This window comes from Leucopleurus acutus (genome assembly GCF_964270905.1).
Source record: "Leucopleurus acutus genome assembly, chromosome: 15".
NCBI lineage: Eukaryota > Metazoa > Chordata > Mammalia > Artiodactyla > Delphinidae > Leucopleurus > Leucopleurus acutus.
Genome location: NC_139157.1, coordinates 32,172,192 through 32,200,107, shown reverse-complemented (window position 1 = coordinate 32,200,107; position 27,916 = coordinate 32,172,192). Strand labels below are relative to the sequence as shown.

Sequence of the window (27,916 nt, the reverse complement as noted above, 5' to 3'; positions counted from 1 at the left end):
CTGCTGGGCCTTTGGTTTTGGCCTGAAAAGCTCTGTCCCTCTCCTCGCCTACCCTGCTGGTATCTAGGTAAAGCTTGCTCTGTTTCCAGATCTCAGCTCAGCCATCACTCCCTTACAGCCTCCCTAACAGTTCACTTCCCTTGGTTTTCAGGCTCACCTTTCCTTGTCAACACTTATCACACTGGTAGTTTACCCTCATCTATGTGATGTTTTTGTTTCTTTTCATTCTTCCTCTATTCAAATTTCGCCTTCCTTTCTTCCTTCCTTCCATTCTTTCCTTCCCGTAGGCTGTGAGCACATGAAGAAGGTCTTCAGTCTACTTTGCTCACCAAACCCAGCACAGTGCTTGGTGTATCTTGGAAACTATAAACACTAGATGCCTTGTGTCTGTCCTCTGTGAAGTACATGGGCCCAGGTGTTGAGCAACAGACTAGAAGCAAGACTCTGAGTCTTGATCTTGCTTGGTAAGTATTTCACTGTGTGAGGAGTGGCCAAATCTAGCCTCAAGGCTTCTTTTCAGCCCATCTTCCCTGCAATGCCATGCAGCACTTGAATAGGCCCAAGAGTGGGTGCAGGGAAAGAAACGGCCATTTGTAGCTACACAGGCCCATATTTGCCTCCTAGTCTTGGCCACTAGATGGGTTAAGTCACTGGGTGACTTTGGGCATATCTTATGAGCTCAGGCAAATGGGAATGCCACTGAGATCACGTTAGTCCAGTGTCTGGCACTTAGATTTTGTCATTCCCGGTTCCTCGGTTTAAGTCTCAATAAGAGCTATTCCCTGCCCCTGAGAAAGCACTGGGACCTAAGTTGGAAAGACCCAGGATCCTGGACTAGCTCCAGTACGTATTAGCTAAGAAATCTTCAACAAGTAATCCCTCAGCCTTAGTTTCTTTAACTATAATGGAATAAGAAGATTAGTCCTGTCAACTGCACTGGGTTAGGGGGAGACTCAAATGAAGAGCTACTTCATGGAAGACATTTGTAAACTAGAATGTAAAACCCTTGGCAGCCCTGGTGAGGAGTTGGGGCTTGGGGGTTGGGAAGGCAGCTTCGGCCCCAATTAAGCGCCTGGGTATGTATGAGTCAGAGATGCTTCCTCACCTCCCACAGGCTTGTGGGTCTGGACACTGCCGCTGCTGTTTCACAACAGCACAGAAATAATGGATGGCTTGTGTTTTTCTTAGCCCTGAAATCTCAACTAGTACAAATACATTTTTCCCCCTCATGTTTCCCACAGCTCTTAAGGGCTTCTACACCTGCGGATTTGTTGGGAGGTATCACAGCAATCAACTGCTAGGACAGTTTTAAATTGCCAATGTCTTCTTCCCAGCCTCTCCCTTCTCTCCTTAGCAAGTATCGGATAGGAACAAAAAAAGGGCCAGTCAATGCAGTGGTCTACATGAGCACTCGATCAAGGGGTGCGCCCTGAGCATCTGCTACCTGCGTGGCACAGGGAAATCCTGACACAGATGCCACAATAGAAAATCTTTTTGTCATTGAACAGTCATCCTTCTTCTCCATGCTTTTCCAGCTACAGGGGGTGTGGAAAGAGCTACATAGACACAGCTCTCCTCCAATCACTCTGAAATAAAACACAACCCTGAAGTTATGGCCTCCTGAACGGATATGTGAAAAGTCCACATATCACCAGCAGATCTTCCCCTAACATTGTAAACCCAAATATAATCATTAGGAAATATTTAGACAAACCCAAAATGTGAATCATTGTACAAGGCAACTGGACTAGGCTTGTCCAAAAAAGAAAATATCATGGGGAAAAAAAAAAAAAAAGGTAGGGAAACTATCCTAGAGGCAAAAAGAAATTAAAGAGACATAGTAACTACATGGAATGCATAATCTTTGATTAGATGTTACAGCCAAAAATCCATTTTAAAACTTTGTTTCAATAATTGAAGAAACAGGGATATGGATTGTATATGACATTATGCAATTATTGTTAATTCTTTTGGTATAAAAATGGTATTGTGGTTAGGTAGGAGATTGTCCTTATCCTTATAAGATATATGCTGGGGTATTTAGGAGTGGCAACTGTGACTTGCTTTTTTTCAGATGCTCAGTCAAAACAAACAAATAGATATGAGAAAGGAAAAGTAAATGTGGCAAAATGGTGATACCTAGTGAATCTAGATCAGCGAGTTTCAGTCATCGGAGACTTTGCCCCCGCCAGGATACATTTGGCAATGTTTGCAGACACGGCTGGTTGTTACATCAGTGTGGGTGAAGGGGTGCTATTCACACTTAGTGAGTGCCAGGGATGCTGCCAAGTACCCTACGAGGCAGAGGACAGCCCACACCACAAAGAAGTATCCACCCAAAACGCAATACTGCCCAGACTAAGAAACCCTGAGCTACATAAAGGGGGCTGTTCACTGCAGCAGGCTTTCAACTCCTGTGTAGATTTGAAAACTTTTGAAATAAAAAGTTGAGAATATCAGTATCTTGTAATAACCTACGGTGGAAAATAATCTATAAAAAATATATATACATATAAATATAACTGAATCACTTTGCTATACATCTGAAACTAACACAATATTATAAATCAACTATACTTCAATTAAAAAAACTTGAGAATAAAGTTAGTCCTAAAAATGACCAAATGCTTCCTTGCTGTGTGCATGCTCTCTCTCTCTCTCTCTCTCTCTCACACACACACACACACATACACACACACACACACACACGGTGTGTATCTTGAAGACACACACTATGTCTTCAAGAAAGTACAGCAAAAAATTTTTCTCAGAGATATCTGCTATATTAGGTGCAAAAGACATCTATCTTATTTAGATAAGACTACCAATGTATGCGCATACAGCATATAGAGATATAAGGACTAATAGACAGCAAATCTTATGTACACAAAGCTATAATTCCCCACAATTGTCCCTTAAATCATATAGCTCCAGTGTCACAATACACTCAATTTTTTTAACCATCTTAACTATTTTTAAGTGTACAGTTCAGTAGAGTTAAGCATACTCACATTGTTGGGCAATGGATATCCCAGGCTTTTAAAGCCAAGAGACTTGCAGACCCAGAGAACAAAGCTTGTATTGAAACCTCTAGAGCAGTGTTTCCCAGCCCTGACTGCACATCGGAATCATCTGGGGAACTTTAAGGTGCCAGGGTCTCTTCTCCAGACCAACTAAACCAGAATCTCTGGGGATCCTGATGTGCAGCCCGAGTTGAGAACTGCTGCCCCGGAACACCTTCAGGATCTGTTTTTGTCAGAACAGCAGAGATGTGAGAGGGCCAGGTGAGGCTGCAAGTCAAGACCTCAAAAGCAGACCACTTCTCCACTGGGTCTAAACAAAGGCAAGAACCACTTTATTGATGAAAGCACTGATGTAGGTGCAGTCACAGCCTTCTCTTTCCACGCATCGCATCTCTTAAAGACCCTTCCTAGAGACTCATCTTTACACATGAGATTCCAAACAGCTTTCAGAGAGAGACAGAACGATGATGACAGAGAGACAGAAAGAAGATGAAGAAGGATGAGGTGGGATGAACAGGGGCACACAGTGGATTTTTAGAGCAGTGAAAATAGTATAGATATACATGATACAATAATGATGGATACATTTGTCTAATGGCATAGAATGTACTACACCAAGAGTGAAACTTAACGTAACCTATAGACTTTGGGTAATAACGATGTGTCAGTATAGGTTCATCTACTGTAACAAATGTACCCCTCTGGTTGGGGATGTTGATAATGGGAGAGGCTGGCATGTGTGGGTCAGGAGGGAGATGGGAAATCTCTGTACCTTTCACTCAATTTTGCTGTGTACCTAAAACTGCTCTAAAAAATAAAGTGTTTTTTTTTTTTTAAGAAGACAAAGGAACACAGAGAGACACAGAGAAGTCATCAAAAAGAACAGAGCTAGAGGGGATAGAGAGAGATAGAAAGAAAGACCAAAACTTAGAACAAAACAGGGACTGACAGCAAGAGACAGAAGAGACGGCCAAAGGAACAGAATCAGAGAGAGACCAGACACAGTCAGAGAAATTGACAGAGAAAGAGAAACAGACAGACCCAGATAAACAGACAGAAAGAGATTGAGCAAAGGGGAAAGAGGCATGAGATTACTGGACAATACAAGGTTCTTATTCTAAGAAAGGTTGAGAGAAACAGAAGGGCCCCACGCTGTCACTTACAAAGCCACAGCCGTCCTCATCCAGGAAAGGGTGGGCCTGCAGCAGGGCGCTGACCACGTCGTTATACTGCTGGGTGGTGGGGTACCTGTTCGGTGCGACAGGGAGGATATTTTTCAGTTCAAGAAGCCCACGTTCCTCCTCATAAGATGAGTCTAAATTATATTCACTTTTCTTCAAATCGTTCTATATGACAATGTAGACATTCAAATATTGGGCAATGTTGGACTTACTACCAATATGTCATGCAAAATCTGAAGAGAATTGGTTCCAAAGGAATTCAAGTCTACTCTGAAAACACACCCTCTACCGAAGCAGCAAGTCTGCCCTGTTATTACTCACAGCGAGCCTTCCAGATACTTCGTCATGTCAGCCTGGAGAAACTCAATGATCCGTATCCTCATGCTGTGATCAGGACACTTCTGTTCTGCTAACATGCATTTGACATCATAAGGAAACTCTGGTAAAACATAGGACTTAGTCCATTGTAAGGCTTTATTCCCTGTTAGAACCTGTTTCACATTCCTTCTGTTAAATAAAAACACACAAAGAGTGAAATTCTGCTTCAAATATATGCAACTTATTCTCTACACCCTGAGAACTTATGACAGAAACCACTTTCTTGAGACCTAAATATATGGAAGTCATCAATCCATCTTCCATCCAATCATCTACCTGCAAATGTTTGAGGCCTCATCGGGTATCTCTGTTTTCTTTCCCTTTGCACACACACGAATACTTGTCATCCTGGAGAAAAATGTCATAACAGTATAGACTATAGAATAAAGTCTGAAGTTGGAAAGAATATTGATCCATATATCTTGAAGAGTGAATATGCAATGCATAGCTCAAAACTAAACAAGGTATCTAACTAAAAGAGAGTAAATTGCAATTCAGCAAAGCAAATGAGGCATACGATAAAGTCTTAGCCCCTGATTCAGAAAATTCTAACTTATTTGGCTTCTGTTTGCAGTGAAATACAAGAGTCACTTAATTTAGTTGTTCTTGGCTATTTTAATAAGGTAAACTTGGTCTCTAAATTTAAAATAAGTATCAGATATTCTGATCCATTCAGAATAAGTTGCTACAAAAGGCTATAGAAAATGATAGCTACAGAAAGCAGATCATTTTGCAATCCATGGTTGCCTGGGGCTGGGAATGGAGTGAAGATTGACTGAAAAAAGGACACCAGGGAATTTTTAGGGTGATGAAAGCATTCCAAAATGGATTGTGACAATGGCTGCACACCCGCGTAAATCTGCTAAAATTAACTGAGCTGTATACTTTAATGGGTGAATTTTAGGTTATGAAAATTATACCTCAATAAGGTTTTTTATAAAATTAAATATCAGAACCACTTTAAAACCTTAAAGTTAGTGATTGATCCAGTGTGTAAAAAGTAAAATTTCCAAGCAAGTTACCAGAGACAATAGATAGCTTTTAATCCATTTCACTAATAGGATTGATTGGAATGGAAGTGAAGTAATAGAGGCAAACCAAGCAGAAGACAAAGAAAGATTTCCTAAGTTAACTTAAGCAGGTTAATTTTCTGGTACAGGCGTGGAAGCCTTAGTAGTCCAAATAAAATTCAGATGAGCTTTGAAAGGCCAGGTTTCCTTTAGAATTTTAGGTCATATTTTGTAAGAATGCAGGAGGTATAATGAAACATGGGGAATAAAGAAAAGAGGAGAAAGAACTCTCCTCTCTTTTCATGATAAGCTCTTTCTCCTTTTTTTCCCTCTTTGGCAATAACTGCATCAGCAATGAAAATATGTCCTGGCTAAATGAGCACACCGATAATTTCAACGCTGGCTTCAGTACAGCAACAGGCCGTTCCCAGAAGAAATTTTTGCCTCAGCCCAAATTATTTTCCAGTGTTCCTCTCTCATTTCATTCATTTACTCAACCAATATTTATTGGGGGTGTACTAGGTGGCAAATACTCTTCTACAATCCCTATTTCCTTTACTATTCTATTCTATTATTTCTTTCTCCCATGATCTCTCCCTTATCTTAAACCGAGGGTGTAACGTAATGGCAAGTTTTGTTTGCTGTATTTTGTGCCTTCCCAAGATTTTTGAAAGGTGCTGCAACTGTGCAGGTGTTACACTTGGCTTCAGTACAAGATTTTAACATCTATCTCCTTTTCCTCAGGAGTTTCAAGCTAATTTAGCTGCATAACCCCTTTAGACTTGTGAGGTTGCCATGTCTTATTTAGTACCACATCAATGGATAACTTCCACATTCCAATGCTGTAAAATAAGGCTGGAGGCAATTTTTACCTTCTTGTTCTATATATTTTTTCTGTATGTCTTTTCAACATCAGGGTAGGCACTATATAGCATGGTCTTATTTCTGTCAAATACCTAGAATGTAACTAGACACATACAAGCTCTATCAAAGCCAGATAGTCCATCTTGCTCCTAATTAGACAAAATCAGGGGCATCAAATTTTCCTTTTCTTTACATTAAAACAATTTAACAAGATATTTGGGGAGTGAATAGAATACAAGCTATGCTAACTAATACAAGTCAAAACTAGTATTACACAGAATACTAGAATCAGAAATTAAAAATACACTCTAATTTAGGTGCAGATAACTGCAGGCACAATCACTTCCCATCCATAAAACAATATTTGCACTGGATTTTAAAAACTTTACTGTGAAGTTAAGATTATTCATATCTTTATTTAGGTAGAGTTGGGCAGAACACCCTAGAAGTCAGCTTAAAGTAAGTGCACAGAGCGGAAAAAATTCCCAGACTAAGAGGATGCTGATATCTCTGTTCCTACCTCAGAACCAGTGCCCTTCAACAAGATACCACCACAGAACAAAGATCTTTAATCCAGTGGGTCTCAACCCTGGGTACACAGTACAATCATCTGAAGAGCTTTTAAAACATGTTAATGGCTAGGATTGATCCCAGTCTAACTAATCAGAGTCTATTGCACTAAACACGCAGTATGTATGTAGAGTTTGTATTTGTTATAAAATAAAACTTACAATAAGGTTAAGCTGACACATATGATAATTAATAGTATTATTACTGCAGTATGTGCTAATTAAAAAAAATTATGAGGTGGAGGTTCTCATGAAAAAGCTCATTGACTGAGTGGAGTCAAGACGGTGTACTAGGAGGACGTGGAATTCGTGTCTCCTCACAACTAGGGCACCTACCAGGCACCAGTGGGGGACCACAGACACCTAAAGGGATGGGAGGAACCCCCAGTGTCCGGGTAGGATGTGGGGCATGGGGAGTGCAGGAGGAGGAGAAGTGGAGGCAGGATTGGACTGGTGCCCCTGAGGGGTGGCTGGGGGAGGGGAAGGGATCCCATGCCTGCAGGGGGAAATTCGGGAACCACTGGGAGGGCAGAGGATCAAAAGGGAGCATGGCCAGGTTTCCCCTGCCCACTTGGACCCCCAGGAACCTGCTAAGATCCCAAGCCTGATCCTCTGCCCACCTAGACTCCCTCCAGCCGCATGGGTCCTAAGGGAATGGGAGGGAGGGAGGGGGAGCAAACGTAAAGGCCGGTCCTGCGGGACCAGCACCCCTGAGGGGTGGCTGGGGGATGGGGGGAGTTGCTACACCCAGCGGGACCCACCCATGGTTAGGGGTCCAGGGTCGACAGGGGAGACCCTGGTGGAGACTCTGGGGGAGGCGTGTGAAGAAATGGAAAGGAATGGAGCCAGCGCTTTCCCTGTCCACTTAGGCTCCGGGGAGCCTGTTGGGTCTAAACCCCACCCACACACCCTCACCCACGGCCCTACCTCCAAACTCGGAACTCCACACTCCAGAGGCCCTCCTTTCCATGCACTGCCTCTCCCCTCCCATTCTGAGCAGGTCCTAAGCAGAGGCCTGGCCCCACACTCAAAGGTCACCCCCTACCTGCCTAGGTCCCGCCCCACCTTAAACCCCACCCCCTGCTTAAATTCCCCGCCCATAGCCAAGGTTTTCTTTGTTTCTTTATTTTTTCTTCTTTTAGACTGGGGTTCTGTTTTACCTTGTTGATTCATTGTTGTTGATACTTTTATATTTTTATTTTTCCTAATAAATCTCTTATTTTTCTAATTTTATTTTATTCTTTTTACTTTGTTAGTGATCTTTCCTTTTGGCTTGTTCCCCGCCCCCACACACACACCTTTTTTATTTTATTTTTTTCCTTTTTTCTGTTGTGGTTTTATTTTACCTTGTTGTAGTTGTTTCAATTATAGTTTTATTTTTCCTGATATATCTTTTATCTTTCTAATTTTATTTTATTTTTATTCTTTGATATTGCACTGGTCCTTTTTTTCTTTCATTCTTCCTTTTTTTTTTTTTTTTTTAACCATGCCAGGAAGCTTGCAGGATCTTGGTTCCCAGGCCAGAGGTTGGGCCCGAGCTCCTGTGGTGGGAGCTCTGAGTCCAAACTGCTGGACTAACAGAGAAACTCAGACCCCAGGGAATATCAGAGTGAGGCCTCATGGAGGTCCTCATCTCAGCACCAAGACCCGGCTCTATCCAACTGCCTGCAAACTCCAGTGCTGGACGTCTCAGGCCAAACAAGCAGTAAGAAAGGAATACAGTACCACCCATCAAAAAAAAAAAAAATGAAATGACAAAAAAATTTATAACAGATGAAGGAGCAAGGTAAAAACCTACAAGACCAAATAAATGAAGACAAAATAGGCAACCTACCTGCAAAAGAATTCAGAGTAATGATAATAAAGATGATCCAAAATCATGGAAACAGAATGGAGAAAATACAGGAAACATTTAACAAGGATCTAGAACAACTAAAGAGCAAACAGTGAGGAACAACACAATTACTGAAATTAAAAATACTCTAGAAGGTATCAATAACACAATAACTGAGACAGAAGAATGCATAAGTGAGCTGGAAGATAAAATGGTGGAAATAACTGCCAGGGTGAAAAATAAAGAGAAAAGAATAAAAAGAATGGAGGACAGTCTCAGAGACTCTGGGACAACATTAAACACACTAACATTCGAATTACGGGGTCCCAGAAGAAGAGTAAAAGAAAGCGTCTGAGAAAATATTTGAAGAGATTATAGTCGAAAACCTCCCTAACATGGGAAAGGAAATTGTCAATCAAGTCCAGGAAGCACAGAGAGTACCATACAGGATAAACCCAAAGAGAAACAAGACAAGACACATATTAATCAAACTATCAAAAATTAAGTACAAAGAAAAATATTGAAAGCAGCAAGGGAAAAACAACAAATACCATACAAGGGAATCCCCATAAGGTTAACAGCTTATCTTTCAGCAGAAGCTCTGCAAGCCAGAAGGGAGTGGCAGGACCTATTTAAAGTGATGAAACATAAAAACCTACAACCAAGATTACTCTACCCAGCAAGGATCTCATTCAGACTTGACGGAGAAATCAAAAGCTTTACAGACAAGCAAAAGTTAAGAGAATTCAGCACCACCAAACCAGCTTTACAACAAATGCTAAAGGAATTTCTCCAGGCCAGAAACACAAGAGAAGGAAAAGACCTGCAATAACAAACCCAAAACAAGAAAATGGTAATAGGAACATATATATCGAGAATTAACTTAAAGGTAAATGGATTAAATGTTCCAATCAAAAGATATAGACTGGCTGAATGGACACAAAAACAAGACCCGTACATATGCTGTCTACAAGAGACCCACTTCACACCTAGGGACACATACAGACTGAAAGGGAGGGGATGGAAAAAGATATTCCATGCAAATGGAAATCAAAAGAAAGCTGGAGTAGCAATTCTCATATCAGACAAAATAGACTTTAAAGTAAAGACTATTACAAGAGACAAAGAAGGACACTACATGATGATCAAGGGATCAAGAGGAAGATATAATAATTGTCAATATTTATGCACCCAACATAGGAGCACCTCAGTACATAAGGCAAATGCTAACAGCCATAAAAGGGGAAACTGACAGTAACACAATAATAGTAGGGGACTTTAACACCCCACTTTCACCAATGGACAGATCATCCAAAATGAAAATAAATAAGGAAACACAAGCTTTAAATGACACATTAAAGAAGATGGACTTAATTGATATTTATAGGACATTCCATCCAAAAACAACAGAATACACTTTCTTCTCAAGTGTTCATGGAACATTTTCCAGGATAGATCATATCTTGGGTCACAAATCAAGCCTTGGTAAATTTAAGAAAATTGAAATCATATCAATCATCCTTTCCAACTACAACGCTATGAGACTAGATATCAATTAAAGGAAAAAAACTGTAAAAAATACAAATACATGGAGGCTAAATAAAGCACTACTAAATAACCAAGAGATCACTGAAGAAATCAAAGAGGAAATCAAAAAATACCTAGAAACAAAGGACAGTGAAAACACGATGACCCAAAACCTATGGGATGCAGCAAAAGCAGTTCTAAGAGGGAACTTTATAACAATACAATCCTACCTCAAGAAACAAGAAACACCTCAAATAAACAACCTAACCTTACACCTAAAGCAATTAGAGAAAGAAGAACAAAAAAACCCCAAGGTTAGCAGAAGGAAAGAAATCATAAAGATCAGATCAGAAATAAATGAAAAAGAAATGAAGGAAACAAACTGAAAACTCGTTCTTTGAGACGATAAACAAAATTGATAAACCATTAGCCAGACTTATCAAGAAAAAAAGGGAGAAGACTCAAATCAACAGAATTAGAAATGAAAAAGAAGTAACAACTGACACTGCAGAAATACAAGGATCATGAGCGATAACTACAAGCAGCTATATGCCAATCAAATGGACAATCTGGAAGAAATGGACAAATTCTTAGAAAAGCACAACCTTCTGAGACTGAACCAGGAAGAAATAGAAAATATAAACAGACCAATCACAAGCAGTGAAATTGAAACTGTGATTAAAAATCTTCCAACAAACGAAAGCTCAGGACCAGATGGCTTCACAGAAGAATTCTATCCAACATTTAGAGAAGAGCTAACACCTATCCTTCTCAAACTCTTCCAAAATATAGCAGAGGGAGGAACACTCCCAAGCTCATTCTACGAGGCCACCATCACCCTGATACCAAAACCAGACAAACATGTCACAAAGAAAGAAAACTACAGGCCTATGTCACTGATTAACATAGAGGCAAAAATCCTCAACAAAATACTAGCAAACAGAATCCAACAGCACATTAAACGGATCATACACCATGATCAAGTGGGGTTTATTCCAGGAATGCAAGGATTCTTCAATATATGTAAATCAATCAATGTGATACACCATATTAACAAATTGAAGGATAAAAACCATACGCTCATCTCAATAGATGCAGAAAAAGCTTTTGACAAAATTTAACACCCATTTATGATAAAAACCCTCCAGAAAGTAGGCATAGAGGGAACTTACCTCAAAATAATAAAGGCCATATGTGACAAACCCACAGCCAACATCATTCTCAATGGTGAAAAACTGAAACCATTTCCACTAGATCAGGAACACGACAAGGTTGCCCACTCTCACCACTCTTATTCAACATAGTTTTGGAAGTTTTACCCACAGCCATCAGAGAAGTAAAAGAAATAAAAGAAATACAAATTGGAAAAGAAGTAAAATTGTCCCTGTTTGCAGATGACATGATACTACACATAGAGAATCCTAAAGATGCTACCAGAAAACTACTAGAGCTAATCAATGAATTTGGTAAAGTAGCAGGATACAAAATTAATGCACAGAAATCTCTTGCATTCCTATACACTGCTGATGAAAAATGTGAAAGAGAAATTAAGGAAACACTCCAATTTACCACTGCAACAAAAAGAATAAAATACCTAGGAATAAACCTACCTAGTGAGACAAAAGACCTGTATGCAGAAAACTATAAGACACGGATGAAAGAAATTAAAGATGATACAAACACATGGAGAGATATACCATGTTCTTGGATTGGAAGAATCAACATTGTGAAAATGACTGTACTACCCAAAGCAATCTACACCTTCAACGCAATCCCTATCAAACTACCAATGGCATTTTTCACAGAACTAGAACAAAAAATTTCACAATTCGTATGGAAACACAAAAGACCCCGAATGGCCAAAGCAATCTTGAGAAAGAAAAACAGAGCCTGAGGAATTAGGCTCCCTGACTTCAGACTATACTGCAAAGCTACAGTAATCAAGACAGTATGGTACTGGCACAAAAACAGAAAGATAGATCAATGGAACAGGAGAGAAAGCCCAGAGATAAACCCATGCACATATGGTCACCTTATATTTGATATAGAGGTAAGAATATACAATGGAGAAAAGACAGCCTCTTCAATAAGTGGTGCTGGGAAAACTGGACAGCTACATGTAAAAGAATGGAATTAGATCACTCCCTAACATCATACACAAAAATAAACTCAAAATGGACTAAAGACTTAAATGTAAGGCCAGATACCATAAAACTCTTAGAGGAAAACATAGGCAGAACACACTATGAGATAAATCACAGCAAGATCCTTTTTGACTCACCTCCTAGAGAAATGGAAATAAAAACAAAAATAAACAAATGGGACCTAATGAAACTTAAAAGCTTTTGCACAGCAAAGGAAACCATAAACAAGACGAAAAGACAACTCTTAGAATGGGAGAAAATATTTTCAAATGAAGCAACTGACAAAGGATTAATCTCCAAAATTTACAAGGAGCTCCTGCAGCTCAATATCAAAAAAACAAACAACCCAATCCTAAAATGGCAGAAGACCTAAGTAGACATTTCTCCATAGAAGATATACAGATTGCCAACAAACACATGAAAGGATGCTCAACTACACTAATCATTAGAGAAATGCAAATCAAATCTACAATGAGGTGTCACCTCACACCAGTCAGAATGGCCATCATCAAAAACTCTACAAACAATAAATGCTGGAGAGGGTGTGAGAAAAGGGAACCCTCTTGCACTGTTTGTGGGAATGTAAATTGACATAGCCACTGTGGAGAACAGTATGGAGGTTCCTTAAAAAACTAAAAATAGGGCTCCCCTGGCGCAGTGGTTGAGAATCCGCCTGCCAATGCAGGGGACACGGGTTCGTGCCCCGGTCTGGGAAGATCCCACATGCCGCGGAGCGGCTGGGCCCGTGAGCCATGGCCACTGAGCCTGTGCGTCCGGAGCCTGTGCTCTGCAACAGGAGAGGCCACAACAGTGAGAGGCCCGCGTACCGCAAAAAAAAACAAACAAAAATAAAAAATAGAACTACCATACGATGCAGCAATCCCACTACTGAGCATATACCCTGAGAAAACCATAATTCAAAAAGAGTCATGTACCACAATGTTCACTGCAGCTCCATTTACAATAGCCAGGACATGGAAGCAACCTAAGTGTCCATCGACAGATGAATGGATAAAGAAGATGTGGCACATATATACAATGGAATATTACTCAGCCATAAAGGGAAATGAAATTGAGTTGTTTGTAGTGAGATAGATGGACTTAGAGTCTGTCATACGAAGTGAAGTAAGTCAGAAAGAGAAAAACAAATACTTTATGGTAACCTACATATGGAATCTCAAAAAAAAAAATTGGTTCTGAAGAACCTAGGGGCAGGACAGAAATAAAGATGCAGACACAGAGAATAGACTTGAGGACACGGGGAGGGGAAGGGTAAGCTGGGACGAAGTGAGGGAGTGGCATGGACTTATATACACTACCAAATGTAAAATAGATGGTTAGTGGGAAGCAGCCATACAGCATAGGGAGATCAGCTCGATGCTTTGCGAACACCTGGAGGGGTGGGATGGGGAGGGTGGGAGGGAGACGCAGTAGGGAGGGGATATGGGGATATACGCATTCATTTAGCTGAATCAATTTGTTGTACAGCAGAAACTAATACAACACTGTAAAGCAATTATACTCCAATATAGATGTTAAAAAAAAAAAGTCATTGACTAGAAAAACTTTCTTTAACCTTACTAAGCAAGAAAATTCACCTAATTATTTTACTCGCAAGGAACAGACAATATGGGGCTCACCTAGGATAAAGAAGATGGCCCTATGCAGAACAGGGCCAATGGAACTCCAGCTCTCCTAAGAAAAAATCTCAATGTACAGAAGGCAGATGTTGAGCCATGGCAGGGAGCAGAAGAGACATACATGAGGGTAGGGATTACTTGTTTCATCTCCAGTTTCATAACTTACTTAATAATTAGGACAATTCATAATATGGTCCAATTTTGTGTGCCATTTTATTATCAGCTAGTATCCAATGTGAATTCTCAGATCCAAGGTTCAAGCCTACTAAGTCTCCAGGCCACACTATGCATGTGTTAGCAGTTGTTTCTCTCACCCCAATGCCCTAAGTTTCCCTCGATCTTCTAGGCTCGTCTTAGCCCTGTTCCCAGGTGGATTTTCTTCCCCACTCTCCTGCCTCTTGGGTGCCCTGTCCCCAGGTGGATTCTCTTCCCCACTCTCCTGCCTCTTGGGTGGTCTTTCTTGTCTGAATCTCCCACAGGGCCTGGTCCAACACTGGCCCTGTGAGTAGTCATCTTATGTCTTGGCTCCTTATCTGTTTTGATTTCCCTGTGTCATTGTTGAGTGGAACAGTTTGTAACAAAAATGTTGCAGAAAGTTTTAGGAACATTTGAGAGAGATATAAAACATTAAATGTAACATTTAACATCACCAAGTCCAGAAGTTTGAGATATGAAAACCAGTGGGACCCAAATGCAAGAGAGGCAGATCTGGGGATTGGAGTAGAGTTGCCTGTATACACAAAGCGTACCTAGGAATTAGACTGTGGCTGTTGAGAATTACAAAATGATCAAACACCACCGAAAAAACGTCCCAAAGATGTTTTCTCAGTTTCTCACCAGGCTTCAGCTGCATCGCATGTGGATTCTTTACAGAACAAAGGGCAGAGTTCACATCACACTCAACTGACTTCCGGTTGACTTTTGGAGTCATTATGAATCATGCCTGCTTTCCTAGAATTCAGGTAACAAATGACACCTTTTTCTAGCGGCCCCAGCTTGGAGATAATCTGCTATCTTGAGGGATTGTGATGATTTTCTAGTCTTGTAAAATGGTATTGCTTTCTGGTCCTCAAGGAAGAAGGGCAAGAGACAAGTGAGTACTTTGCTGTGAAGAACAGCCTTTCTTGCTACTGGTCTGAGTCTTCACATCTAAAGTACCATCAGCAGTAGTACTCCCACCCCCGGAAGAGAAAGCAGCGACAAATACCATGCTCTCCAGGGACCTAACTGAAAGACTGTGTTCCACAAGCCTACATTCATTTTATTCTTTTCCACACCCAGGCTTGCAGACTTTATACACTGAAAATGGTATATATTGGGATGCCCAGTTTTTATATTATCAACTCTGGAACTAAGTGGCATGTAACCACAGCAACATCTAAAAGTTTCAGTGTTTTTGGAACATAGAAGAGAAAGGAAGCTACAGAAGGCTTAGACATTTGTTTAAAGAACTTGCTATCATCTTACCATAGGACGGAAAAGGACCTCATCATACATATCTTCAAAAGAGGGACCAAATTTCACCAAACTACAAAGTTAAACAGAAATATTGCTTCTGTGTTCTGATGCCAGTACTCTGAGAATTACCTGCTTTGCTTTACCTAGGCAAGACTTTCCACTGCTAAGGAAACAAAGTAAACAAGAAGTTCTGAAAAGCCCAATAAAGAGATACATGCCAATGAGCTGGGTGAGACGCCATCTCTGAAGATAGTAAAAATGTCACTGCAAGACGTGCAAGGACCATGAAGGAAATGCTGCTTTCTTGCTGCAACTGATGGTAATGACCACTACTTCAGACAATGTTAGCTCCACATTCCCAGCATTTTGATGATTGCTTTTAATTTATGTTTTACAGCTCTGGGCTATCACAGCTGCTATTTAATCTATGAGACTTCCAGAAGAATTTAGTTTCTGAAAGGCATGTGTGAACACATAATCAGGCACAAAGTAGAGGTAAAGATGTGGATGGCATCAGGCACTCTGCTGTGGCACAAACAGGCACCTCTCAAATCCTCCCGGTCCCTGCTTGCCAGTGCGAGATTCAAGACCCCAGGAACTTTTGGGGCCCTGACTAATCAAGCAAAGAAGCATAAAATACATAAATCTTTTATTTCTTCCTATTCCCCAATTCTTCTTGGTATTGAGAGATGGACAAAGACCCAGAAACTTCTGGCCTTTACCCTCAATATTTACACTTATTAGCATCAGAGTCACAAAAACAGATCTCATGGAGCTATCATGTCTGAGTCCCTCTTTCTTTTTAATTCCTCATTCATACAAAAGAAAAATTAATGAGACACTACCTACACAATTGTTGCAAAATGGCTGAGTACTACTATTTTGTAGTTCGGATTTATCAAAATCTGGTAGTTCAGGGTTGAATGGATCTAGGGCAGCTTTTTATTAATCCACCTGTATACTACTAGATTTTGAATCCTGACCTCACAGTGAACAGCATACATCCTCAGAGCATCTTCTAAACGGGGATGGAGGTGTAAAATTCACTTCTCAAATCTGGCCCAGAGTGCTGGTTTTATGTGCCTCATGGAAAAAAAAAAAAAAAAAAAAAAAAGACTGACAGTCTTCTCCCAACTGTGTGTCACCTAGGCTGTGGCTTGCCAGTTCCTCCACTATGTAGCATCATAAAAATAAAAGTTTCCTATTTGTAAGGATTCAAGTAACTTGATTTATACCAGATTACCATTAAACTGGGCGGCTTAAACCATAAACATTAATTTCCCACAGTTATGGAGGCTGGATGTTCCAGATGAGGGTGACAGCAAAGCTGGGTTCTTGATAAATGCCCTCTTCCGGGTTTACAGAAGGCTGTCTTCTTGCTGTGTCCTCATGTGCCAGAAAGAGAGCTAGCTAGCTTTCTGGACTCTTCTTATAATGACACTAATCCCATCCAAGAGGGGTCCACTTTCATGACCTAATTACCTCCCAGAAGTCCTCTCCCTCCAAATACCATCATATTGGGATTAGGGTTTCAACATAAGAATTTTGGAGGGACACAAGCATCCAGTCTATTGTACACCTCCAGAAATGACTTGCTACTACTACACAGGGTAGTCCTAGGACAGCTTGGCATTTCTTAGGGGGTCTGTTAGAAATGCTGAATCTTGAGGCCCACCCCGACCTACTAAATTAGAATCTGCATTTTAATAAGATTCCTGGGTGGCCTTTAATTACCTTTGAGTTTGAGGAACACTGACTGGTCTAGGGCCCTGCTATATTTTGTTTAAGTCCTCCAGGAGAATCTAATGTACAGTCACGGTTAAAAAGCACTGTCTTGTCCATTGACACAGCACAGAGGTTCCTTACCTCCCTAACAGCACCTCTCATCATTCCCAGAAAGTCCATTTCCTCTGCCTCTGTCTCTCACATTCCAAAAATACTTATTCCAAATAGAATGCCCTATTCTGTTTCAGGTGCCTGTACCTTTGCACATCCTGTTTGCTTTGCTGTGAATGTCCTTTGCTTATCTTGCTCCATCTTCCTTCAGATGCAATTCTAATCATGTTTCAAAATCCTCCCTCAGTTTTTGTGCAGACTTCCCCCAGGGGCCTTCTCCATACTCACTTCCCTGAAAGTCTTATTTATCCTTCTTCTGTGCTTTTTCTGTACCCTGTGCATATCTATTTCTGCATCTCTTTCTCAATATTGCAGTTATTAACTTATGTATCTTTCTTGTCAGACTCTGAGTTCCCCTAGGCAAGGATAAAATTGCCCCCGCTTCACCCACTGTCTATATAATACCTAACTCATGGGATATATTTAGTAACTTTTGGACTGAACGAAAGGGAAAAAGAGACTAGAAATCCAGCTTATTTTGATCTCTCCGAAGACGTCCCATTAGATTTAATGGGAATGGGCAGCAGTCAGAGAGTTATTTATCAGTCATGTCAGCCCAACTGTCCCTGATTTTGTAATTCCTGTTTGGCTGGGTCCACAGATATCTTCCACTGAAGGAAATTTCGGTTCTAGCTCATTTCATTTGGGTCTCTGCTCAAGCATTACTTAGTCAAAGTTGAAGGACTTAACTGAAAACCCCATCTGAAATAGAACCCTCCTATAGCTAACACACACATATGCACATACACACACTGATCACTCTCTATCCCCCCCCCCTTTTTTCTTGGCATTATCGGCCTTCATAGCTCTTAAACATATTTACAATGCAATATCATATGTATTTGTTATTCCCCCCACCATTAGAACGTGAACTCTGTGAGCTGGGAGGCTTGGTCTGCCCTGCTCACCCCTGTACCCTCTGTGTCTACCACTGCCTGGCACAGAGTAAGCACTCAGTAAGTATCTACTATGGAATGAATCCTGACTTAAGTAAGACAGCTTTAAGTCAGTATTTCCTAAGGTGTTTCCTGAAATGCTAATAGTTGTTACACAAATAAAGAATTCTGGGCCAGACACAGTGAAAGGGGTTTTCTTACTGTAGGACTCCTCATAGCATTTACTATGTTAATGTACACTGGGAATCTCCAATCAAGGACTAGAGTTACAATATAACACTTCCAAACACACAACCCTTAGGTGTGGGGTGTTCTATACACCTGTGGGGTAGGAGATGTGGGATCCTGCACTTCACTCTGAGGGATCCTTGTTGTTTCACTGACCTGGGATTCAGCATCTAAATGTGACAATTTATCACCTATGTTGTCTTTGGTGCAATTCACTGAACCTCGCTTTGTTACCACGTGCTGGATAAGACGTGCTGCCCCTTATCTGAGCTGTGTGTGTGGCAGTGACTGCAAACAATACATTAAATGCGGACCCACTGACATTCTCCCTCCTGAGCATAGGCGGGCAGGTAAATCACTCTACAGCATCTTACAGCAGTAGCCAGACCCAGAAAAAAATCATCGTTAAAATAATTTTTAAACAGGAGTGAAACTGTGACTTACTTATAATTACACCCAAAGGCTGAAGCAAAATCTCTGCACGCATGTATTTAAAGTTCAAGCCAAGTGTTTTTAAAGTGACATTTAGGAAACCTCTACCTCTACATTTATCTGATTTCATGCCTTACTGGGTACTAAAAGGGAAGCAAACAGTTTCAAATAGTGTAGAGGAAAAATGAAGCATAGCATGGAAAGAAAGTCCTTCTAAAGGATTGCCAACACCTGCTGAGGATGGGACCTTATAAGCCTTCCATCAAGAAAGGGCATTTAAGCAATTCAGTAAAGAGCACGGGATCACCTATCACCAAAGAAAACGGCACTATGTCACAGCACCCTAGTGTTTCCTTGGGACTTGGAATTTATCCACTGGGACACACACATCTTTTCAAGGGCCAAAGTCACGTGAATGTCCTGCCTCTAGAGCCTTCTTTGACTTCTTGTCTGCAAATAATCTGGATGGAAAACACATGTTCATTTTAGGGAACTTGGGAAAAAATATCACAAGAATGATGACGGCCACCTTGTAAGGTGTGATAACAGCTGCCAGGTACCTTAATTGTCATCTCACGAGCAGGTGGGTGTCCCCATCACACACTGTTCAGAGACCACCTGGAGAAAAGTGAAGAGTCGGGATTCCCACCCATGTGTGTGGACCCCAAAGCTGGCACTTGGTCCACCATCCCTCCCTGCCTCGGGCAAGCAGTAGCCAACCATCAGCTTTCTAGCCTGTGATGTGTGAGTGGCATAAACTCCTGGAGTTGAATTCTGTTAAAAAAAAATTAGCATATTCAGCAGGAATTGTATCAGAAAGGTCTAAAAAGAAATTGATGCTATTCAAGTATTTATCCTGTCCCATGAAGATACATTCAGTCTTTCACTGGAACATGCATCCTCATCTCAATTAAAAACTCCTGTTTAGCCCCTGTGTGTCAGGAACTATGCCAAATGCTGTGTTTACAAGGACAAAAGGGTATGGTCTTTGCCCAGGAGGTGCTTCTAAGGAAGGAATACAAACTTTAAAGTGATCAGTTCCATTATCTAGTTTTACAAGGGAAGCAAGAGAAACGTAGAGGATAGAAGGGCTCCTTGCCTGACCTGGAATATCAATGGAGGGGCTTCCTTCCAAAAGAGGGATTTTGTGCAGAGTCTTCAAAAATGAGCAGGTAGGGAAGGGAAGGGAACAACACAGCCTGACCCAGGAGCCATGCAATAGGCTCTTAATCAACACCTGTTGAATGAATAGCACCCTAGGCAGAACGGCAGGACGAGGGGATCAAGGGAGCCTCCAGTGATTTTTTTTTTTTTTTTTTTTTTTTTTGCGGTACGCGGGCCTCTCACTGTTGTGGCCTCTCCCGTTGCGGAGCACAGGCTCCAGACGCGCAGGCTCAGCGGCCATGGCTCGCGGGCCCAGCCGCTCCGCCGCATGTGGGATCCTCCCGGACCGGGGCACGAACCCGTGTTCCCTGCATCGGCAGGCGGACTCTCAACCACTGCGCCACCAGGGAAGCTCGACTCCAGTGATTTTTAACTCACACGGCTGGATGATGGAGCCACTGTGTGAGATAGGACTTGGGAAGGGAGAGAATCTTCTGTCCTGCTCCATTCCGCAGCCCTGGACAAAGGGCAGGACCGCAGTGAAAATATTTAAAACAGGGTCCCCTGCCTTGTCCTCATCTGCCCACACATAGCTGATTGCCCAGGAGGGGACATCTGATCCACCACAGACCCCTCAGGTCCTCTTCCCCAGATGCTGAACTAAGCAACACTGAAAGGCTGAGTCTGTTGACTGGAACGACCTGCGCTGTTTTCAGGGAGAACTTCCTCTGGAGGCAGTGCTATGACCAGCCAGTCTGAACGGGGCAGAGCAGCCATGAGTAGTAGGATAACCCATCCTCACAGGAAGAAGCAAGGGACTGAAACAGATGAGGAAGGCAGAAGAGAGACGGAGACAGCCATCGTGTGGATCCGTGAGAGGGAGGGACGGCTTCACCCCCGGCTTTCTCGCCCCAGTGCTTCTGTACCCAGGGCACTGGGTTTGCGTACATTTGTATTTCTTACACCTATATATATATATGCTAAGGCAAGGGACATGAGCTCATTTCTGGACATGTTTAACTCTGCGGTGCTTGTGGACAGTGATGGGTAGAAGGTGGTCATACAGATTAGGAGAGACTTTATGATTAGAAGAAAGATCCCAGAATATTGGCTCTGGTTTCCAAACCCTCTTACTTCTCTCCATTTCTAACCCAATTCTGTTTTTTTCCATGCCAGACACTATAAAGAATGAGAAATACCCCGAAGCACAGGCTGTGTCTTTGATCAGCCTCGTGAAAAAAAGGGGAATAATAACCCTGCCTGGCCAGCATCGCAGGACCGTGTGAGAATGGAACACCATCAGAGGGCTGAGGAAGAGAAACGACCTAGAGAACTTGTAGAAGGTGGCATCCTCATTTCCCACAGGCAGCAGCAGGGAGAGGAAAGAAGTCCTCAGGCAAGTGGGATTACTGCCTGGAGGAGTGCTGTGTAGATGGCAGTACACTGAGTGCTTTCCAGGTGCTCCCACTGTGCTTAGCACCGAGCAGGTATTATCTGCTTTTAGGTAATGGTCCTCACAGAAGCACCATGAGGCATGTGTTCACGATTCCTGTTTTGCTGTTTGGATGCTGATTCACAGCGGTGTTAGGGCTGGACCACTGGGACGAATCATCACTCCTCCTGTTTCTGCAGGACAGTCAGAGAAGGCCCGGCTGCTTTGGGCAGCTTCCTGGAGGGGTCGCTGAGGACGCGGGGCTGACTCTGCACACCTGGATCCACGTCAAAGACAGCACTTGGGACCAACAAGCACCCATGAGTAGAAAGGAGGTGAATGAAGCCACCACTGAAATGTATTTACATCTTCTGAACCATAGTTCAGACCAGGAAGACCACGTAGGACATCGCCCTCTACCTCCTTGCTCACCACCCCAAATGGGAACCAACGGCACGGAGGAAGATGGACCCTAACACTGGGACATCTTGGGCGGCTGGAGACTTTGAGCCCGGGGGTGAGAGTGCGAGGTTGAAGGTGGTGGAGAGAGAAAGAGAACAGAGAGGACGCCCAGAGCTGAAGCCCATTTGCAAGAGCTCCTGATCAAAGGTGCGGTGTTTCCTGCACTCACGGGGCCTCTGGGGGCAGGCAGCCAGGGACTGAGGCTGCTGCCGCCTTTGGTCCCCTGAGCTCCCACACCGATGGCGGTAGATTCTGTGCTGAGGTGAGAACAGCCCATTTGGGAAACCTAGCTAGAGGCCCCTTGACTTCTCTAAGTCTCAGTTTAACTCATTCACATAAAAGAGAATAATGCCCACCTTGCAGGACTTCTGTGTGGGCTAAACGAAATGATAAACTATAAAGGGCCACACCCCGGCTTGACTGTTGCCTGACTATTCTTCTACGCCAGCTGACATCTCTCCTTTCAGGGACAGTACATTTAACAAAAAGCATTTGCTCATCAGCTGCTGCAAACAATAGGTATCATGAGTGATGCGTGAACTGCACAGGCCAGGTGGCTGGAAAATGCTGTATAGGCCACCATGACTCTCGGACCTACAGTCCCCCTCAGAACTTTGTCTGAGTGCTACATTTCTGGGTCTGGTTCTCTAGGTCTATAGTTTTCCTCTGTTCCAGCATAGCCCATATATTGAAATACTACAGCCCCAAATCCCAGTGTAGGAATATGAGGAAATGTTTACCAAAGCAGTGCTTCCATCAGGAGCTGTCGAGTTAAGATACCAACTACAAAACTCAAATCCGAAACAAAGACTCCACAAAAGGCATATTCTATAGGACACTATTTACTGAATAAATTCCATCTTTGTGGCTACTGCCAATCACCCTGGACAGTGTAGGGCAGAGAAATCATCTTTTTCCTTAACAACATGTAATTGAAAGATTGAAAGATGATATCATCTCAACATGTAATTGAAAGATTGAAAGATGATATCATCTCAAAACTTTACTTTTTCAATGTGAAGATCAAAAAGTTTAACCTTCATCTCTTACCAAATATCTTCATCACCTGATTTACAAAAATCCCTTCCAGAAAAACAAATAGCTTCCACTCAGAAATACATTTAAACACATGAAACCTCGTAAAAATAAAGGCAAATATTATCATTTGGATTTCAAATGTTTAGAAGTTGTCAATCCCACCTCTGTTTCAGTACTCTTTGGTCAATCAGATCATTATTATGGTTTTCAACTGGATAGAAAGATGGCATCTGCTCCCCATGACTGGCTGGACTGGAGGACTGTTCATCCCTGTCACCAAGAAAGAAAAGGTGGGTCAGGGGCTATTCAACAGGGGTCACAACTACTGCTCTCACAGAGAGTAGGAGTCAGCCCGTAGAAACACTATGATCTGCGTCCACTTTTTTTTTTGTGTGTGTGTGTGTGTGTCCACTTTTAAGCTCCACTTTAGAGTCCTGACTAAGAGAACTGAAAGAGAAATCCTCTGAGGTCATCTCACTCAGTTCATACATGCCAGGAGAGAGACAATGCCAGTTCACAGTGCTGTTTTCACCAATCCGTCACATTTATAAATGGTGTTACGATAATCCTTTCCTTTATGAAATAATAATGATGACAGAATGTACTTTTATTGGTTAATATTCTTATTTGGCAAAAAAAAAAAGAGAAAAAAATGAACTCTATGTCAGATCCTTTCTCTATTCCCTGTCATTTTGGGGGACCTTTTATTATCTGTAAAATTTCATGATCTTTGAACCACACTTCACGAACACCCTCATTTTCTAAGTGATACGACTAAAGCCCTGAAAGGAAAACAACTTGCTCACCACTGCAAGCTACTCAGTAGCAGCACCAGTTGAGCTCAGTTTTCCAACTTCCAACTTTCCAACTTCCTGTCCAGTGATTTTTCTACCAGCTTCAACAAGAACGACACCAAAAAGCAACTGCAGATATTCCTACCTATTACGTATTCCTATCATTTGCCTAAGTCTGAACAGGATGCCAAATAGCCTGTCCAGATGTGGCCTGTAAAGTTTTTTTCAAAATAACATACCAGGCAGCCATTAGCCATTAAATGAAATTTACATGCAAGTTGAAACCCATCTGCAATCTCTGATCTAGAATGCCATTTTATAAACCATTTAGAAGGTGGAGTCTTAAGCATCATTTATCCTACTCACTTCATTTTAAAGTTAAAACTAAGAAAATTCAAGCAAATCTCCAAGTTTAGATGAGTAGCTAATATCAGAACAGGGATTTAAAATCAAGTGTTTTAATACCTAGCTTCAGGGTTTTTTTTACTATGCCAAGTTTCCTACCTTTATTAAGCACTTCCTAAAAGGGTTTAATTAAGTAGCATATTAAATAAATAGCATATTCTCATACCTTTTTCTATTATCATGATTCCCATAGGACAATATATTTGTCAAGTGACTATATATTTGACAATAAGCAAATATAGCCAATAAACATTTTAACAAACTATAACCTATAAACCCACCTGCAATTGTGATTTTGCACCAGAATAATTTAATTTGAATGCAAGACAACACAAACCTTAGAGTCAACTATTTACTGGGTGAAAAGCCCCCACTCGGTCCCTGGAAAACCAGTGTTCCAAGTCTTGGTTACATTTGAAAATGGCTTTCTTAACCAGGTTAACAAAGCTTAATATTTAGCAAAAGACTATTTTGGTCTGGGAGAAGGAGGAGAGGTTTTCTCAAAGACTGTGATACTCCTAAAATCAGTGTGAATTAACAGGGAGTTAAGTACTGTATTACTTTTCACAACCTACAGATGAAGCAACAGGAGTGTCAACATTTAACATAATCAATCCAAGTCAGTGGTGGAACCAGGAATGATGCCCGGGTTTCCTGGCAGTCCAGTTAGTTCTCATTTACTAGAGAACATTATAAACTGATTTGCAGTGGAAACAAGGGTGTCTGTTTTCTTCCAAGCTCTGCCTAAGGCAATATCAAGATTCCAGTCAACTGAGGAGAACTTCCAGCTCAAAAGTCCAACTCATCCAAGAATGCTGGGAAATTACTTTGAGCTCTATTTGAGGTTTACACCCTCCCTTTGCTGGAAAGGAGTAAAAGCATACAATGTGCACTTCAACAAAAGTCACGTATCTTTTACATAGATATGTCAAAACAATGTTTAGAAGAAATCCTTCAAATAAATCAAGTGGTAGAACCTCCAGACCAACTGTGGACCATTCCTTCAAGTCTACCCATCCCCCTCCTTGTCCCAAATATCCAAATATTCTAGAAGTCAAATTACTTAAGCCAGGGCACTCTAACACTGTATTGCTTATAAAAGAGCAAGACAGAAATATATAGTTTGACAGATAGAACCTGAAAAACTTAAAGTAAAAACTTAGAATGAATTTCACCAAACATCATAATCTTACTTTAAAAATTAATAATTGGTCTGCGGTAATTATTTAAACTTAGAAACCTTGCAAAAAAAAATTTAATTAAAAAATTTAAAAAAATTATTTAAAAAATAATTTTTTAATTATTTTTTAAATATTTTTTTAATTATTTTTTAAATATTTCTTAAATATTTAAAAAATAATTATTTAAAAAAAATTATTTAAACTTAGAAACCTTGCAAAAAAAAAAAAAAAAACAGTCCTCAAATATGGAAAAACCAAAACAGAATGCCGGAGATGATCCTGGGGCATAGAATTGCAAAGTGCAATTTTTAATTTTATAATTCCTGTTATTATTCCTTTTTATTGCAGAAGTCAGTGATAAAGAACAAACAGAAACATCACTAAACCTCAAAGCCATCACAAATTTTTCTACATGACTTTTGTGGGATGCTATCATAGCATTCAGTACTCCAAGAATACTCTTGAGAAATTAAAAAATCCATTGCAGCAAGAGTCTTTAGCAAATTATATTATGAAGGCCTCTAGAGGAGAATATAAATTAGTTACTATAAGGAATCCTTGGCAAATAAATAAATACACAAATAGCTTTGGGAAAAGCAAAGGAGCAGAAAAAGATGCCTTTCTCAAACACTAATTTTAAGACCTAAGCTGCAGGAGTTCATTTCTGCTGGTGTTATATGTACAGTTTAACTGCTTGTTATAGAGCTTTCTATGTAGGAACTCTGGGCTTACAGGTCTTCCTTAACAAACGGAGTAAGTGTTTAAAAAACTGGTGCATTTAAAAATAAAAGTATCTTGACTCATAAAACTTTGCAAAAAGTTACACTGCACACACAATCTGCAAATGGCCACAATTTTCAAAGAGGTTTAAACCCCAGATGTCACGCTACAGCCATCAACAGGAAAGCACAGCAAAAATAAAGCCATTCCTGAACACTTACTCTGGCGGTGCTTCTGCTTGCGTGACCGGGGCTGTTTCTCCAGGGGACTTCAGTTCTTGACTCTTCTGCTTATATTTTTTAATTAAATCCATTAGAACAGCCTGGTGCCCAATTTTCTTTACTAGTTGCTGAACCATCCGATCATTAAGTGCTAGAAGAGCGGCCCCACTTACTTCTTCCTCTGGGAAAAAGAAAAAAAAAATGTCTCTACCTGTCTGCTGGGTAAAACACAGCACTCTGCGCAGGCAGAATTATCTCCGGTATTAAAAGATGCATCTAAACTTGTGCTTTGCACTTATAAAATTATCTGTGTTTTTGACAAAAATAGAACACTGATATTGCATAATTCCAAATACATGTTTGCTCCTAAGAAAGTACCACAACCTAGAGTCACAACAAAAACTTTTTACTTCCACATTAATGCCTCCCCTCTCCCGATTCTTTCTAACACACACTGTTTTGATAAGGAAAAAATATTTTCGTTAAAGTATTCTTCATGGTACCTACCAGGTAACATTCCATACTTGTAAATCCAACACTATGTAAAACTGCACAGAAAAATGCACAAGCTGCATATTTAAAGACAAAAGCAGTATCAAATGCATATATCAAATATGATTTTAAGTTACTCAAGATTTATCTTATTTGAGATCTTTTTGAAATACTAGATTCTCTCGTGGATACCAGGTCAAATGCAAACTCTGCTACAGTCAGTAGAGAAATGAGTTTCCCACTGCAGCAACACCACATCAATGTTCATATGCATTAGGAAAAAAAAAATCAGTAACACAGGACACTCAATATCTAGGCTGCTCAATTAACATTTTTGAAAGTGTAAAAACTCACCTTGAAACCTATGAACTAGCTCTCCTAAGTTTTTCTCCACCAACCAACTGCAGACCTGATCAGCTGACCAAGTTTCCATTGCTGTAGCCTGTAAATACACCTGTAGAATAAAAACAGGAGTCTTCAGTTTTTCTTTCTGACTGTTGTTCTATTTCTTTATTTTTACCAATCAGCTCTCTAATCTCAGCCCTTTCTTTGCCAGACTCTTTGAGACTCTCAATACTAAGCTTCTTTAAAATTATTCTTTTCCCAATACACATTTAAAAGTTGCTAATAAAACACTCTTTTTAAAGATGAGACCAATTTGAACCTATTTCCTCGTCTCATTTCTCAAATTTCTTCACCTTCTCCTACTTTTTTTCCACAGGCATCCCTCAGCTTTACTCACAGACAGCCACAGAGTCATACAATGGTACCCAATCCTGTACCATTAACACCCAAGTTTCTTCACAAAGAAAAGGAAGGTGTGAAATTCACCTCTACCAGGCTGCTCAGGAAGTTGTTGACATTTACAAAAGGGGTGGGCAGGGGAGGAAGGGAGGAAGGATCAGATAAAAGCCTGACAGATACTTAGTAAACCAAGACTGGTTAACCCCTTGCTGCTCCCCATGGAGGAGAGACAGCTCGCAGCTG

General features: G+C 41.0%; 1 protein-coding gene across 2 annotated transcripts in view; it reads right to left on the bottom strand.

Annotated features, from left to right (window-relative positions):
* Positions 1-27,377, bottom strand: part of SAMD3 (sterile alpha motif domain containing 3) — a gene marked incomplete at its 3' end in the record, with an annotated part of 47,718 nt that extends 20,341 nt beyond the window's left edge. Inside the window, exons 1-5 of one of the 2 annotated variants that reach the window (XM_082855710.1) lie at positions 27,284-27,377; positions 26,438-26,618; positions 23,279-23,386; positions 4,526-4,768; positions 4,187-4,271 (exon numbers count right to left, since the gene is read on the bottom strand). In XM_082855710.1, the coding sequence (XP_082711836.1) occupies positions 4,187-4,271; positions 4,526-4,768; positions 23,279-23,386; positions 26,438-26,618; positions 27,284-27,362 (696 nt within the window). In that variant the 5' untranslated portion in view covers positions 27,363-27,377. The remainder of the gene's footprint in view (positions 1-4,186; positions 4,272-4,525; positions 4,769-23,278; positions 23,387-26,437; positions 26,619-27,283) is intronic. The other variant, XM_082855711.1, reaches the window with a different exon arrangement.
* Positions 27,378-27,916: the final 539 nt, after the last annotated feature.